General features: G+C 33.7%; 2 protein-coding genes across 4 annotated transcripts; one reads left to right on the forward strand and one right to left on the reverse strand.

Annotated features, from left to right (window-relative positions):
* Window positions 1-2,953: 2,953 nt before the first annotated feature.
* LOC117905093 (L-Ala-D/L-amino acid epimerase) lies at window positions 2,954-7,522 on the reverse strand. Of its 3 annotated transcripts, none has more exons than XM_034817994.1 (7): window positions 6,779-7,522; window positions 5,628-5,738; window positions 5,173-5,395; window positions 4,603-4,936; window positions 4,435-4,496; window positions 4,212-4,284; window positions 2,954-3,359 (listed from the first exon to the last, which is right to left on the reverse strand). In XM_034817994.1, coding segments are annotated over exons 1-7 (1,269 nt in total). In that variant the 5' UTR covers window positions 7,244-7,522; the 3' UTR covers window positions 2,954-3,358. The 3 variants fall into 3 exon arrangements, with proteins under 3 accessions (XP_034673885.1, XP_034673886.1, XP_034673887.1); XM_034817995.1 differs by having other exon boundaries at window positions 5,179-5,395; window positions 6,779-7,520; XM_034817996.1 differs by lacking the exon at window positions 2,954-3,359 and having other exon boundaries at window positions 4,211-4,284; window positions 5,179-5,395; window positions 6,779-7,521.
* Window positions 7,523-12,312: 4,790 nt separating this feature from the next.
* Window positions 12,313-14,649, forward strand: LOC117904924 (reticulon-like protein B9). Its single transcript, XM_034817745.1, has 5 exons — window positions 12,313-12,453; window positions 13,405-13,585; window positions 13,762-13,903; window positions 14,004-14,073; window positions 14,166-14,649. The coding sequence occupies exons 1-5, from the start codon at window positions 12,378-12,380 to the stop codon at window positions 14,333-14,335; spliced, it is 639 nt and encodes a 212-aa protein (XP_034673636.1). The 5' UTR covers window positions 12,313-12,377; the 3' UTR covers window positions 14,336-14,649.
* The last annotated feature ends 1,257 nt before the right edge of the window (window positions 14,650-15,906 follow it).

The following is a 15,906-nucleotide window of genomic DNA, read 5'->3' on the forward strand; positions in this document are numbered from 1 at the left end:
GCATATCATTCTCATTCCGCCTTTTCTTTCCCACTTTTGCCATGTCTACTGCCACAAGTTTTGACTGATGGAATGTGGCAAGACGAAGGACCAATTTGTCTTAATGTTCTTGACTTAACCCCTTTCTGATTTGGGTAATGGCTTTACATTTCAACAACAAATGGAAGGGATTCATCAATCTATTAAATCCACACCATTTTTTACTGTTTAAGTGACTGGTTGTTGAGCTTTCATTGTTTGAATGTGTAGGTGGAAGACAAAGCAAATCTTTCCAATTTCTAAAGACTAGCTTCAATCTCTCCTTTTGACACACAGTGCCTCCTGGTTTGCCACTTTACTCCACTGTTTGCACCTATACTTTCCAGTTGATGGTCACAATTCACAGCAATTAAATATATTATATAATTAATGAAAAATAAGGAAAACTCTTGCTCCCAAAAGAGAACTCAAATCAATCCCAACCTGTCAACAAAATCTAATGGAGAGAGGCTCAGATCTTCCAACATACTTCTAACAAAGAATGGATCACTCAACTTTTGAACCGACAGCTCTATCTCTTAAAGAAATTAAATCATATGTTTGCTCTAATCCCTTCATGCCTTAATGCTACAGTCTCATTACTTCCAAAAGTGCTCCAAATCAACAGTAGCTTTAGATTAAAGCAGAACAATTTTATACAACAGCTCAAGGGTTGGTTATTTACTCACCGCCTGCTTCTCTACATTCTATCAATGGTTAAATAACAGTTATAGTTGCTGTATATCTAGTGGCTTGACCATGTGGATGATGCTCAAGGAATATTGAAAAGCAGAGCTCACAGATGGAACAAGAATAGATTAAAGACGACCTTCAAGTGAACCAATAATGACCTTGTCACAGTATTCAGCATCACCTCACATTCACATTCAAGTGTGGAATAAATTGTCTATGTTTCAAAAGGAAAAAGATAACAGATCCGCGTGAACAAATCACTATCAGTCTGATTGGCATCAATAGTAGGTCCATTCAAAGTCAAAATCAGAGTGCTTGATAATTGAATTTGCTGTGGTGGGGCCTGACTATTATGGTACATCACCTTTTTAATCTTCCTAGTTGCCTGTATAGTGATGTTCATATTATTGGTAACTCATGAAGGGTTTCTTTTTAATAGTGGCATTGTAATGATTAGTTCACTACCACAAACTCCACTACCATACTTTACTTTCCCACCTACCATTAGCATCTCACACTCACAAACCATCACAAGAAATACAGAAAAACTGAGACACAATATTAGGGAGAGATGTCCTGCATGCTAATACAGGAAACACAAGATTACCCAGATCACCCTGGCTAAGACCAAAAGATTAGGAACCCAGAATGAGCAGTAACTTTCTTAGAGGCCCGAAAAGACAGCACCTCATTGCAGGAAAAATCAAGCTATCATAATTTGTCTATGAAATTCATCGAGGGTTTTTTTTTTTTTCCCTTTCTTCATAGGCTATGTTTGCATTGATGAAAGACAGAACAGGAAATCAAAAAAACCCAACTCAAGACTGATCACCATGTACAGTTTTGTTCTCTTCTTAACTTTCTTCTCTTTCAAGTTTTGGAATACTCAAAACAGTTTAAAATTGTGATGATGAAGCTTAAAATTGTATCATATCAAACAGTCATATTTAATCATATCAGATCGAGCTATCACATTGTTTGCCTTCTATATTCCAGAACCAAAATCAGCAAGCCTTTATGAATTGCTGATTTCTGGATTAAAAAAATGATTTCCACCCTACTGTCTGATATAACACTTTATGAATTGATAAAAGTTTCCTGGTAGGCCTGATCTTTGCTGAGACTATTAGAATGAAAACAATTACACAGATTACAAACAAAGAGTGGCCTTCCAATCAATGTTGACAATAGTTGTATCAGTTACTGGTGCCTCTTTAGCTCTTACGGATCTCTGTCATTTCAAGAGATCCTTAACAAGAAACCCCACCTCTTTTCTAAACCATAAATTTTTTCAGTGGAACTGAGTGTTGTATTATCTTCCTGAGATTCTTAAAGGTGTTTGAATCTCTTATGCTAGGTTCTGGAGGTCAAATTCTTAAATCAAGTTAATTCTCTTGAAAATCTGGTGTGCAGTTAGTACCAAAAATGATAGCTTCTTTCTCTTTGCCATGTCCAAAGCAAATTCAGAGCCATGGCAAGGTCAGGTCAAACAGTGAATACGAATGGTATGCCCCATGTCTGAAGACTCTTCAAAGACTAATATTTAACATTTTATTTTATTTTATTTATATATAATTAAGAGAAGTATTGTATTACGGGAAGGCTCTAAAATAGCGACTCTAAATGTACAGAAAAGAAATGGAAATACTCACCTCCTAATAAGAGAAACTAATATTTAATATTGTGTTATATGCAGAAAGAACAACAGAATAACATATCTTCTTTTTGTTCATTGCTGGATTTCTTACAGTCTTTGGCAGCAATTATTGGGATTGGCAGGTCTTGGTGGCCTTAAGTCCAAATTCAATTGAATTTTGAGATGTATGACTGGGGCCTTGCAGGTTCATGGTAATGATGTCTCTTGCTTGTTTATCTGTAGATTGTAATTTAGCACACAACTCCTAAGCCTGTGGTACACTCATTACTTGTTCTCTATGAAAGAATCCTGACCAACTGACTCTTAAAAGACTGGAATTTTGAAAGCCACCCATATAAATTTTGAAAGACGCTTAACCCTCATCCTTGGATCTAGTAATTGACTAATATCAAAGCAAATTTTCTGGCAAAGAAACTGTCATTTCTTGATCTCTAATGGAGCAACTTGAGCTTGATTTTATTTGTTTTTCTTTCCTTGCCTTGGTCATTGATCCTCTAAGGGGCATCTTCTCAACATTGTATTTTTTCCCATAAAGAAGGGCTTTTGGGAAAGAATCAAGGACTATGATTAAATTGTAAAAAGACATCAGAATTATAACGGTATTTGAAAAGGATAATTGAAAATATATAGTACAGAGAATTAAAATCATTCATAACCATTGATCTAGACACAATGACTGGCTAACAAGGAAGAATTAGAAAAAATTGAGTTCAGACTGCTCCTAATAACATGGTGAAGACAAAGCCTCTAATTGTGTACATGACCCAAGGAAATTCCATCTTATGAATGTCACAATCACTGCTACCGAACATCTCACCTGGAAGCATACTTACCCAAGCAGGCACCACTTCTCTGTTTCTCCATTTGTAAACCCAAGGCCTACCTCAAAGTCTTATTAAAAAAAGGAAGCATAATTGACAACTAAGAGGATCTAATAAGATCTGCTGTTGCTCAGAGTTTTGAAGTTGTGGAAGCAACCAAAGTTTAATTTCTGCAAGTAATTTGACATAGTTAGCATGGAAGAAATTGAAATAACTCAGATTTTAGTAAACTATTTATAAGTAGAATTCAGAATAGAAACAACACATTGATGTAACATAATTTCAGCAATCTTACCTAAGACACGAGCTCAACATTCAACAGCTAAAGTCATCATAAATACTAGTCATTATACAAATAATATTTTATCCATGATTGCTTCTTATCTCTGCTTTCATGCCAGTGTATGATCTAGTGTGATTAGTTTTATATTGCTCCATGGTACTTAATCATTCATTAGTTTTATCTTTACATCTAAAAAGGCTGTGTTTTATGTGTCCAAGCAATGCCAAACATTTCCAAATTTATAAATTGTTTCCACTGTTTCCAAAATGTTTCTGAGACTTTCCTTCTCTGTGCTGCTCAAAATGACACCCCAAATAGAACTTAATCATCCTAAAAGAAAAGCAAAAAAATATTTGAAGTCATTCACACACCATCATATGGATTCCAACCCAACTGCTCATCTCTAAGACCTTGATTTCAACAAATAGGCTGCATGGTGTTAAGAAAATAAATTATGCACATACAAATTTGCATAGAAAATGTGTTCCCCAAATTTTTTAGTGTAAGATACCCCTTTTGGTAAAAAAAATTAGCCCCTTGATGGCATTCCAAAGAGTGCGCCCCAAGCCTATCTACATTGGAGAAGATATATGCAAAATTTCCCTAGTAAAGTAGGAGACACTCCAAGATCCATTATTGCCAAATCATATAATATTCTAGGAGTCAAAACATATATAAAATCTATTATTTCTGCCAGAAGAATGAAAAACTAGAAGCATACAGTAAAATCATCACTCACTAGGCAATATTATCCCAATGAAGGAAACCACCATGGCCTCTGGCATTTGTGAACTTGTAAACAGCACCCGAGACTAACCACAGAAAATGTTTAGTGTCATCTTAAGGTACCAAATTGCCAGAGTATGTACTAATATAATCTTAAGGTACCAAATTGCTATGGAATTCTAAAATGGAAATTAAACATTATTAACTATGATGTCTAAAAGTGATACTCAAGTTACCATCATATCCCTCCTGAACGGGATCTTCTGACAGCAAAAGAGGTGTATCTAGGTCAATGAATCTGGAAAAAGAAGAATTTGCAATTACATTATTAACATAGAATCTATAGAGAAGAAAATGATTATAATGTATGCAAATACACAAAAGGAAAAGATTATGGAGGTTACTTGAAACACCCAAGGCCAGCAGCAAGATGGCCAGCAAAGCCCATCGCTAATCTAGTTTCAACCATGCCACCTATCATTAGATCAAGCCCCGCTGCTCTTGCTGCATCAATAATTTCAAGGGCCCCAAGGACCCCAACTTTTGCTAGTTTAATATTAATGACATTTGCAAGGTTTCCTTCCACTATTTTCTTAACATCAAGTAAACTCCGGCAGCTCTCATCAGCGGCAACAGATACCCCATATTTGTCTCTTGCAACATTACTAACATGACCAAGACCTTCCCAATCATCCCTATGAACAGGTTGTTCAAATAGAACAGGAGTCACTCCCATTTCTGCAACAAAATAATATATTAATGATTTTTCACTAGTCATGAAGCCTAAATAATTAGAGTCAAATGGGAAAGGGCCATACGTTGAGGGAGAGAGACCTTTCATTTTAGATCATGCACAAGAAAATAGTTCTCTGGTCTATGATCAGTTAATTGTCTAAAATGGGTAAGCACAACAAGTGCATTATGTTTGGAAAACATCTTTTTTTTTCCCTTTTGGTACCATCCTTTAAAACAACCTTTACCATGTAGCTTTTCAAGAACTTCAATGGCTTCCTTTGGAGTGTATCCTTCATTAGCATCCAAGATAAATAAGCAATCAGGGTGTGCCACACGAATGGCTTGAAGAACTTCTATGTCTGCATTCAGATTCTTTCCCACCTTAAGCTTCAAGGTCTTGAATCCTTGTTTGCGATACTTTGTAGCCAATTCAGCAGCATCAGCAGGGGAAACAATTGGAATCTGCACATACGAAGATGGCTGAGATTAATTTTCATGTATAAAGTTTTTGTAGTCTTGTTGATTCAGGTTAGTTCTTTATATTTACTATCTATAAACCAGTATTAGTCAATGCCAAGCCCCTTATTTCACTATGTAGGTTAATGAAAGGTAAGAGGAAAAAAAAAAAAACAACAACTAAGAACTTAGAGATATAGTCTTCAGTGAGATATAATCACCAAGGCAGGAACTAAACTGTTATATCAGTAGTTATGGCATTTGACACTCCACCAAATAGTCTCCACAAAGGGATGCCCATGCTATTAGCAACTGCATCAATCAATGCCATCTCAACTCCCGCCCTAACCTTCAATTGCAGATACATTTTTATGAGAGCCACAAAAACATTAGAATTTTATTGATAAGAGGATATGAAGATACCCTAATAAGAAAAATCAATATGCTAAACAAAAAATAAATACGTAAGTTATATCAGCTTCCATGTCTGTGTTTATATTTCTTCGTTACTGCTAATAAGAGGTATAGCTGTAAACACAAAACAAACAGGTATTTATTTCTGTGAACCACAAATGTCCTTCAACAGCAAGGAGTAGGATTTTAGTGGCAAAATAAATAAAAACAGGGATATTAAAATAAAGGAGCCACAAAAGATATGCTCACAGCAAGGCTCAACACAGCAACCAAAATTCCTCAGAGCCCACTCTCACAAGAACTGTCTCAAAAGTCACCCCAAACACTTGGAGAGAGTCTGCTCTCAGAATAGAAATACCAAACCCCTAAGTTCATGGCATATGCTATGAAAGCCTCAGCAGACTTGGGTACCATAAATTTTCAAACACTTGCCTCTTTGCATAGTCCATATCAAGACATTACTTTAGCAACTCATACTTCCACCAGAAACCCAAAGGAAGCTTTCTCAAAACAACTCTATAAAATTATTAGAATCAGAGCAAAATTAATAATTTCCAGGTTAGAAGTCCCCATCCACCCGAGAAGAGATAAATTCAACAATGCAGATCTCATTTCTTTATATACGTATGTTGAACACTGCAATATAGCTACTTCCCCACCTGGGGAGTTTCAAATGATATACTGTAGTACAAGTACCGTGGTACTAAACTGAAAAGTGGGTGTGGAGCGGCTAAATGATTACTGAAAAATGATATTTCCTTACAAAAGCAAAGTGCATATTGGCTACTTAATTGAAGAATTAGCATTCAAATCAGAAAAATTAAGCAGCTAAATGTTCAAATCCAAACATCAAACAGATCAAATAATCAGCCAATACTGCAATTAGTCGATTACAATAAAATACAGAATTAATTATTCTGAATCCTATAAACTAGAAGAAAATCAAGAAAATTAAAAACAGATGAAAATACTCACAGAAGCAAATTCATGACCAGGAACAGCCTCACCAATCTCACCCAACAACATACCCAGAGTCATCGCCGGTCTCCGCCGCAGAACCTCGCAAACCTCCGCCGCCTTAGCCATCGCTGTCGCCTGATTCTCCGCAGTCACAAACGGCAGAATCGGGCCCTCACCCCACCCCACACACCCATTCTTCAACTCAATTCTAATCGCCACGTTCTCCACCCTCTCCAGCCTCGACGATGCAATAGTAAAAGGGGCGATCAAGGGCACATTCAAGGGCCTCCCCTCCGCTCTCTGCACATCCACCGTGAACGTCTCTATCAAATTCTTGAACCCAAAGGTCGTGGGTGTCGCCACCGCCATTTTCACCACGGCGGAGCCCGACGGCGAGCTGGGTCTGATTCTTCTGGGCTTTGAGGTCCTGGGGTTGGAGCAGAGAAATTGTGAGTGAAGTGAGAACCCAATCAAGGCCATATGCTGAGCTGGGTTTCGGAGTATTGGGAAGCTTTGGAATTGGACTTTCTAATTAGGCCGTGATTCGTGAGAATGATGTGAATATGTGACATCGATGGATGGTGAGGTTGTCGATGTTATTGTGCTCTTCCACAGAGAGTGACAATGGTGTACTTATTATATTGAAATACGTATTTTACTATTTTATATAGGGAAAAGGCATGCATATTCCAGTGTGATTCCATAGATTCTGAGCCATGGAGCTGCGGCTTTGTTCATTTGCTGCATGCCCAATTCCCCATGCTTTCCAGGGCCGCATGCTTCTTCCACAGTTCTACTTGTACTCTTTCTCCAGTTTTGGTTCAAGAATCATAGTAGGAAAATAATAAAGACATATTCCATATAAAAACAAATTAGACCATTTTATAAGTATAAATTCCTATTAATTTTATATATATGATTTAAAATTGTTTTTAAGTTCAAAGTGAGAATATCTACACGATTGAAATTAATAAATCTTTTTTCTTCCAAAAAAATTTGGATAATTGTTTTATTATTAAAGAAAACTCTTTATAAAAGAATGTATATAAAAATATAAAAAAAAAAGATATTTTTTTATGTAGAAAAAGTCTACATCATCACTTGCTAATCTTTCATAAAGTTCTTCTGAAAAGCCAATTTAAGATCATAGTTAATTCAAATTTTCTATAAATTAATTACTGAATTTTGACCAACCTGGAATCAAACTCCTCAATGATGGCTAGAAAGATCATATTTTATGTTGAAATTAGCTGTCCCTTTGATATTCCCTAGGGCTGGATCATACTAACCCTTTTGGGTGCTTGGTCCCTTGTGTGCAGGAGGAGTCACATTAACTTGATAATTAAACCAAAATTAAGAGAATAATGATGGTTAGATGCTGTGTCATATACCCTTTTTTGTGGATTACGAGTGTAAAGAAGGTTTATAGTCCATTAATTTAACTCAACTAACACCCACTTTGCAATGAACGCTAGTTGGTCTCCAATTATGATAATGGTACAACTTCAAATAATTTATGAATAAATTTTATTGTTACATATTTTAAACAACTCTTTTGTTAGTGCAACAGACAAACACTGTCCCATATTAAAATTGCAACCTAGGGGTCATAAAAAAAAAAAAAAATGGTATTAGCCCTTTTTATTTTAAGGTGGGAGTAAAATAATGAAAGGACCCTACCAAAACGGGCAAAAATGTAAGTTTTAGCATATGTTAAAGACAACCAATAAAAAAAAAATGCATGTGCACCTTGTGCTTGCACAATTTATTTAATGAAAATGTCGATAGTATTTTCAATAAGTATAAAAATATTATAGTGACTCGCTCTTAATTATTTGTTCTAAACCTAAAGGATTCTTATGGTTTTAAATTTATCTATAAAGTTAAGAAAAGTTCATATATGAATAGCATCAAGAATTTTTTTCTTATATCTAATATGAAATATCATAATTATCTCGTACAGACGTAACATTTTCATTACATTTTACAAGATTATAGAGTCAAACATATAAACATTCTTTATGGAGCCAAACAAATTCTTAAATTAAAGTCAAGAATTCACTCTGATACTATTTATAATCACCTTTTCTAAATTATGTGGATATTGTTCCCATTGAATTCAATAAGTTATCATTACTTTAAAACACGTATACACAATTAAAAAGAGTATATATATTTAACACGATAAACTTTTGATTAGCTTAATTACCATTTGAGATAGGTCTTACGATTAACATGTTGCCAATTATTGATTACTTTTATATCAAACATTTGGGTCTCACATGTGAAATGATGGTAGTATCTTGACCTTCATGTTTGGATAGTTACAAATGATATTAGAATCAATTTTAGACCTAATGTAAGGGTTTGTTTAGTTACGTTTGTTTATTTGGTCTTATGAAATTGACACAACAAACATATTATCTCTACCTGAGAGGTGATTGTGATATATGGTATTAGAAGGTAAGGCATCATTAAATCAGTTATATTGAAAAGTAAGTTAAAGAGAGGAGTAAGAGACACCGTGGTCACAAGTAAAACAAGCCACTCCTCGATTAGATCACAACCTTTATAGAGGGGCTTGAGACATGGCCTCACTTTGCGTTCGGGCTCGAGACATCATCTTTAATGGGTATGTGAATTTAGAGGTAATCATATGATGTTGAGGAAATTGCTTCCATCGAGGACTAACTGATCATTGAGTGGTGGGTTTGCATTTGCTTCCTTTAGTGATTGGTGAGAGTCTGTCGTTTTGGCTGTGGGCTGGGCCCGATAGAGGGAAAAGGAGGAGACCCCACGTTCTCTGAGATCCCCTGGTTGATTTTGGACGGTTCTGAAGTATACCCTCCCTTGTGAGTTTTTAATCAAAGTAATATGTTTGAAAGAAAAAAAAAAAAAATCCACAAAATCAACTTCCTCCCAAATTAATTTTCAACCTAATCCATCCTAACATCCACGTGACCTAAGATTTTGTTTTTTACTTTTTTTTTTCTCATAAAATCATAATACGACTTTGAATTTTTTTTTTAATGATTATGATTTTAAATAAGTTTAAATTTAAAATCATAATTATTAATTATAATTATAACTTATAATACCAAAATTAGATACGTATCACCTAAATACCCTTGAAAGAAAGCAGCTTAACCCGACATTATAATTAGAAGAGTGAAACTCTCCCGGTACCACCTATCAAGAGGTGTCTCTTTACGCTTTATAGTTCTTTGCATCATCACTTGATCATCGATAAAGTCATGTTGATAGAATTGTATTCCTCATTTGGCATTTAGAAAAAAAAAAGCCTATGAAAAACATCTCGCGGTCATCCTAAAATTTATGTATAATATTCTTGTATATAAGACCAACACGCCTATTGTAACAATCCAAGGAAAAAAGTTCAAGAATATTAAAAAAATATTATTTTTAATGATCATTTAAAAAATAAAAATTTAAAATCATAATCACCAATTGAGGTTTTGTGATGTGGATACACACAGTAAAAATTATTTTGATAAAGGTTTATTTTATGGATTATTTTTGGGCAAAACTCCTTTTTTTTTTTTCCTACTAGCATTTGATCTTTTCTAAGACATTAATAGCTGAATTGGGGAATAAAACAATTATTTTGCCCAAAAAAAGACAAAAGTAGGTTTGACTCTAAATAATCCACAATGTAATGCCCTTTCTGCATTTGAATGGCCGTATGGATAAAGTTTAATTTTCAATATTATTATGATAGTCCGTGTCTTTAAAGATGACTCAATGATTGCATCTTATTCTTATCTCATGGCTGAGCTTATGATTATGCTTTTGGAATTATTTCAAACATGGTAATTATGAAGTATGTTCCTATTTTTCAAACGTGAAAAAGGTGGGCTAAATGGAACTTTTTTATTCAACATCATATTGATAGCTTTATAGTGCTTCCTATGTAAATCCTTCCTATATAAACCTCCTTTTTCTTTTTCTTCTTTTTTTTTTTTTTTTAGGCTTTCTCTTTCTCTTTTTTAAACTCATTCTAAAATAATTTTTTGTTCCAATAAAAGCTTTTTTTTTTCTTAAAAATTTATAAATAAAAAAAAAAAACAACTTGTTTCAAAGTTTTAAATTGAGTGTTTTCTTCTATTGACTTAATTTATCCTTTTACTTATTTTCAAGTTAAAAAATGAGAAATTAATATTTATACTCATTGTTAGTGGATTATGTTATTTTTAATTGAGTTAATGTTGGCATCACTTATGATCATAAAAATTATCAAAATTTATAGAAAAATGTAATTAGTTAATGTATTCTTTATTTTTTAATTTTATATATTATAAAAAATTAAAAAAATCATTTATTCAAACAACACATCATTAAGATGTAAAGCTACTTGTATTTGCTTGGTTTGGGAAGAAGAAAAGCCCTCTTGGGTTGATTTTTATAGTGATGAGGAGCCTCAAAGTTGATCAAAACTATTGACAGATCCGGAATAATATTCAAAGATAATCAACCAGAAAACTCAAGAAAAGAATAAGAAGTTGATAGAAACCATCATAGTGAGGAAAAATACAAGAAAAAAAAAAGGAAAAATAGAAAAAAATAGTGAAAAAAATAAAAATTATATTTAAAGTTAATAAATTATTTTAAAAAATTTATTTTACTTATTTTTTTTTCATTATATAAAATTTAAATAATTTAAATTATATTTTATTTTATTTTATATTTTTCAAAGTGAAACAAAATATGAAAATTTTATTTTTCTTCGCATTCTTTATTCTTTTCTTAGTACCATCCAAAAATTAAATATGATATTAGTGTCTTTTTATTTTTTTAAACAAATGTAGAAAACAAGTGAAAACAACTTACACTATTTTCTAAAAACACTTATTTGAGATCACGGAGTAAAGATACATGTTTTTGAATGTTTTATTTTCTATGTTGATCGAAAATACTTTCCAAACAAAACCTTAACCTCTCCCTCAAAGGTATATACCTCTCATTCTTTGGGTTATCTTATGAGTGTTACTACATCCACATCCCTCTTTGATAAGGTTATGAGGCACAACCAGAAAACCCAATACTTTAACTTTAAGGTTGGTCTCTAGTTTCCTTTGTCTGCATTGTTGAGACATTATTTGGTCCATGTCGAGGCCCACTTGAAGGAGATAAGTGCAGAACAAAGCTGAAAATTTTATGAAAATTAGAAAATAATAAATTCAAATTTTAAACATAAATCAAAAGTTTGAGTCCAAAACAATAATCAAGACATAAATGAAAAAAAAAAATCTAAAAAATAAAATAAAAATAAATGGACTAAATGGAACTTGTGATGTAGGTAAACAAGAAGTACGTCCAGTAGAAATTGGTGACATGGAAAGTCCAATGTATTGACGGTGCGTAAAGTAAGCACACGTTCAGAAGATAAGCTGAATATTTATAGTGGCGGCCATGCAAAGCAACCTTTTATTCAAGCCATGCCCCAACAATTGAGAAATCCTTTATTCCTCATTCCACATTTCTTGGTTTCCAAGCTTAGAACCCTACCTTTGTTTACATATACATCTCTGAATGCCAAAACCCACAACACATATTTTGTAAGAGTAGTTCCTGACTTCCTGTTTCCCCTATAATCATGCAAGATCCGACACCGCCGGTAAAGCTCTTTGGTCGTCAAAGGTCCATACATGAAGTTCTAGGAGGAGGAACAGGTACCAGCTAGTTATATACATTTGGTAAATGTCCCATTAAAAAAGAAAAAACATGGGCAGTTTGTATTATTTAATTTGATTACTTTTCTTTTGATTATATAGTGAATGTATGCACCTTCATTTGCATAGCTAATATTAAAATGACAACATTTCATTACACTTTTTTTTTTTTTTAATAGAAAATAAGGTTTCGGGTTATCTTCTAAAATGTTTAAGAATCTTGATTTGGTTGTTTTCATTGACAAACTCTTTAGTGTACAAGAATCTTGACCTTTATTTTCATAAACAAAAAAAAAAGAGAAAAAGCAAAAAAAGAAAACGGTAACACTTTCTATGACACAAAAGCATTTAGGTTTTTTTAGGGAATAGTTATAGTGATTGCTCTTTTTAAAATGATGTTTATCAGAATGTGAGATGAAACCTAGGAAATGTTTTTAAAATAGTTTTGAAAAATAGTCTTTCTTCTAATAGTTTTTAAAAACTATTTTTTGTAGTCTATTTAGGAACTTAAAATATTTTTCACTTTTTTTTCTACTTTTTTAATATGTTTTATAAATATCATGTAGTGTTTTATTTTTAATTATTCTACATGTTTATATATTATTTTTTAAAACAACATTAGTGAAAATAATTGAAAACAACTAAATTTTTTTTTTCTATTTTTAAAAACAAAAACTATTTTCTATTTTCTTATTGATAAGCTTATTTTTCTATTTCTTTGGAGAATAAAAATACTATTAAAAATAATCACCGATGGACTTAATCTCTCTGTGTGGATACCAATTGATTTTTAGATGAAATGATTAAAATCCGAGACAAAAAGTGGCATCAAAGCAGTTGAGTTTGAGTTACCATGGTGGTTGATGTAGAATGCCATAAAAATATTTAACCTCTTCATTGGATATTTGTTAGTTTTCAGAGGTTTTTGACATTAGGAAATTGAATTTGCAGTTGCAGATGTGCTGCTATGGAGGAACAAAATAGCATCGGCTGCACTTCTGATTGGGAGTGAAGTCTTGTGGTTTCTTTTCGAGGTTGTTGAGTACAGTTTTGTGTCCCTTCTTTGTCACATTCTCATCACAGCAATGCTTGTGCTATTCATATGGAGCACTCTTGCTGAACATTTCAAATGGTAGCATCTTCAATCACAGATTATTCTTTACATCTAGTGCCATTAAATTTCCCATCTAAATCAATCAAATGGAGAACATATATACTTTCTATTAACTAACGGTATTGCATTCTTCATGGAACATTTTATTACCCTTTAATTTTGGAAAAGAATGTTAACTTAGAGTTGATCTTCAGGCCTCCTTTTGAGATCCCTGAAATCATTTTAGATGAGTACGCATTCCACTCAGCTGCTTCAATCCTCCATGAAAGATTGAACCAGTTCTTGTCGATCATCGTCGACATCTCATGTGGAAAAGACCTACCACTCTTCTTTTTGGTTTGTAATCAGCCAAGCTTGCTTGATCTCCTTACTGAACTCCAAATCTTCATTCATGACTTCAATTTTATGTTCTTCACTTCTTCTGTATTGATTTCAGACCCTTGTTTCTCTATGGATTCTGTCTGTGATGGGAAACTATTGCAGCTTCTGCAAACTTCTGTTCGTTGGTAAGGACTTGTCACCTTGGACTTCCCCGATCTTTCTGTGATACCAATGTTGAGCTTGTGGCTAAGTTGGTCCTTGTTGATTATGCATGAAGGCGTGCTCTTCTTGGAAACATTGCCATTTCTGTACGAGCGGTATGAGGAAGATGTTGATCACCATGCTATCATAATGCATCAACAGATAAAGAAAATGCTCAGCGAGGTCAATTCAAGTTTGCTCAACAAGGTTCCAAGAGGACCAGCGAAAGAGAAGAAGACCACATAAAACAGAATGGCCCCTGTTGTGGTGGAAGCTCTGCTGCTAATTAATCAGGGATGAATATCTTCAGTGAAGTTACATGTAAAGAACACTGTAAATATGACTGCAAAACTGAAAACAAAAGTCACAGGATTTGAAATCAATCAAAGTATGAAAATAAACTCTGATAAACCTTACACAAATCTGTTTCAAACAATGTTACTGGGGTTTAAAAAGGAGGATGCTTGGACTCACTTGAGAGCCAAATATATCAGTTGGTTTACTGCAGATTGTTCACTTCTTCTCTCCAAGATTAACAGAATATATCTTGGTCTGACTTACAAGAAATTTCAGAGGCTTAGAAGGGTGCAATCAAGGCTCTGAACGAGGTCGATGTTTGGTACAAAATGGTGGTATCCATCCATCTTCAAACCACTCAATCCACTGAAACACGACAGCACTTTAGCTAAAGGATTGGTCTAATCTATCAACGTTGAGATTAAGATTGACTGTCATTAGATTCTTCTTTGGCTAAAGGGGGAGCTTAATTGTAGATATTGTCACCAACTTCTTATACTAAATCTAACTAATTTCTGAATACTAGTTACCCTTCAAGCAAAAAGCAATAAAGAAGTGATAACTTACTTTTCTAAAGAAGTTCGACAAAGTCTTTTCCAGTATTTCCAAAAGGTGTTCAAATGATTCTTATAGAACTTTCAAAAGTTTAATCCAACTTTGAAAGCAGAGTTCTGGAGAAGTGGGGTTTCCCACCAAAAATCAAGTTTTCCGGCGCTTATAATCCCATCCTTTGTGATTCCTTTGTTCTTTGAGTAGATATGTGAAAATTTTTTAAGAATCCTCTAGAGGAGGAAGAAAGAATGGAAGAAAAAAGGAAGTAGAGAATCTTAAACTCATAGACCAGAACTAAATTTTGAATACCGGTTATCAAAATTAACAGTTGAATAGTCCCTTTATCTTTGCTGAAATAATTATTAGAAAATTGTGAAAGAGGAGTTCTTTTCCCAACAAATCCTGTAGTTCTTAAGATCAGTAGAGTATGTATACGGCAACTCCAACCCAAGAAGTCGTTACATAATGGAAAAGATATTCATCGAGAGGCAAACTTTATGTTAGTCAAAAGCATAGATGCCTGCATGTGAGTGTTGTATGCCTTTATAAATTGATTTTGAAAGGGAGAAACATTGACAACTAATAAAGGACTTTGAATGGAGATTTTCTGGGATAATGCTAACAAAGTCAACACTTCATGAATTGAATGCAGTACAGAACAGAGAAGGATTATTGCTTGCTTCTACCCTAAGGGAAAGCCCCCTTTTCTATAGTGAAATCACTGTATCAACGACTTGTTAGTATGGTAGAATGAGAAATGTAAAAATGACATCAATGACATTAGTCACGGTGGAGACATAGGACCCCAGGAGGGGTTCAGGATAGGGTTGAGTTCCCACATGCTTTGGTCCATCCATTGCGAAATTTCATTTAGTTTGAACACTTTCTTTTGATACGTGTCAAGCTCAAATGGAAGCACTGAGATAAGTGAAACAATTATGTAAGAAAATCCAACTGAAATCAGTAAG

This window comes from Vitis riparia, chromosome 17 (assembly GCF_004353265.1).
Source record: "Vitis riparia cultivar Riparia Gloire de Montpellier isolate 1030 chromosome 17, EGFV_Vit.rip_1.0, whole genome shotgun sequence".
Classification (NCBI taxonomy): Eukaryota; Viridiplantae; Streptophyta; class Magnoliopsida; order Vitales; family Vitaceae; genus Vitis; species Vitis riparia.

Excerpts from the sequence above, each read along its gene's own strand:
- LOC117905093 (XM_034817994.1), bottom strand. The coding sequence starts at position 7,243 with ATGGCCTTGATTGGGTTCTCACTTCACTCACAATTTCTCTGCTCCAAC. Across the intron at positions 4,937-5,172 it reads TGAAAAGCTACATGGTAAAG|AAATGGGAGTGACTCCTGTT; the intron begins GTTGTTTTAAAG and ends ATTTTGTTGCAG. Across the intron at positions 4,497-4,602 it reads GCTGGCCTTGGGTGTTTCAA|ATTCATTGACCTAGATACAC; the intron begins GTAACCTCCATA and ends TTCTTTTTCCAG.
- LOC117904924 (XM_034817745.1), top strand. The coding sequence starts at position 12,378 with ATGCAAGATCCGACACCGCCGGTAAAGCTCTTTGGTCGTCAAAGGTCC. Across the intron at positions 13,586-13,761 it reads CTTGCTGAACATTTCAAATG|GCCTCCTTTTGAGATCCCTG; the intron begins GTAGCATCTTCA and ends GTTGATCTTCAG. Across the intron at positions 14,074-14,165 it reads CTGCAAACTTCTGTTCGTTG|GCGTGCTCTTCTTGGAAACA; the intron begins GTAAGGACTTGT and ends TTATGCATGAAG.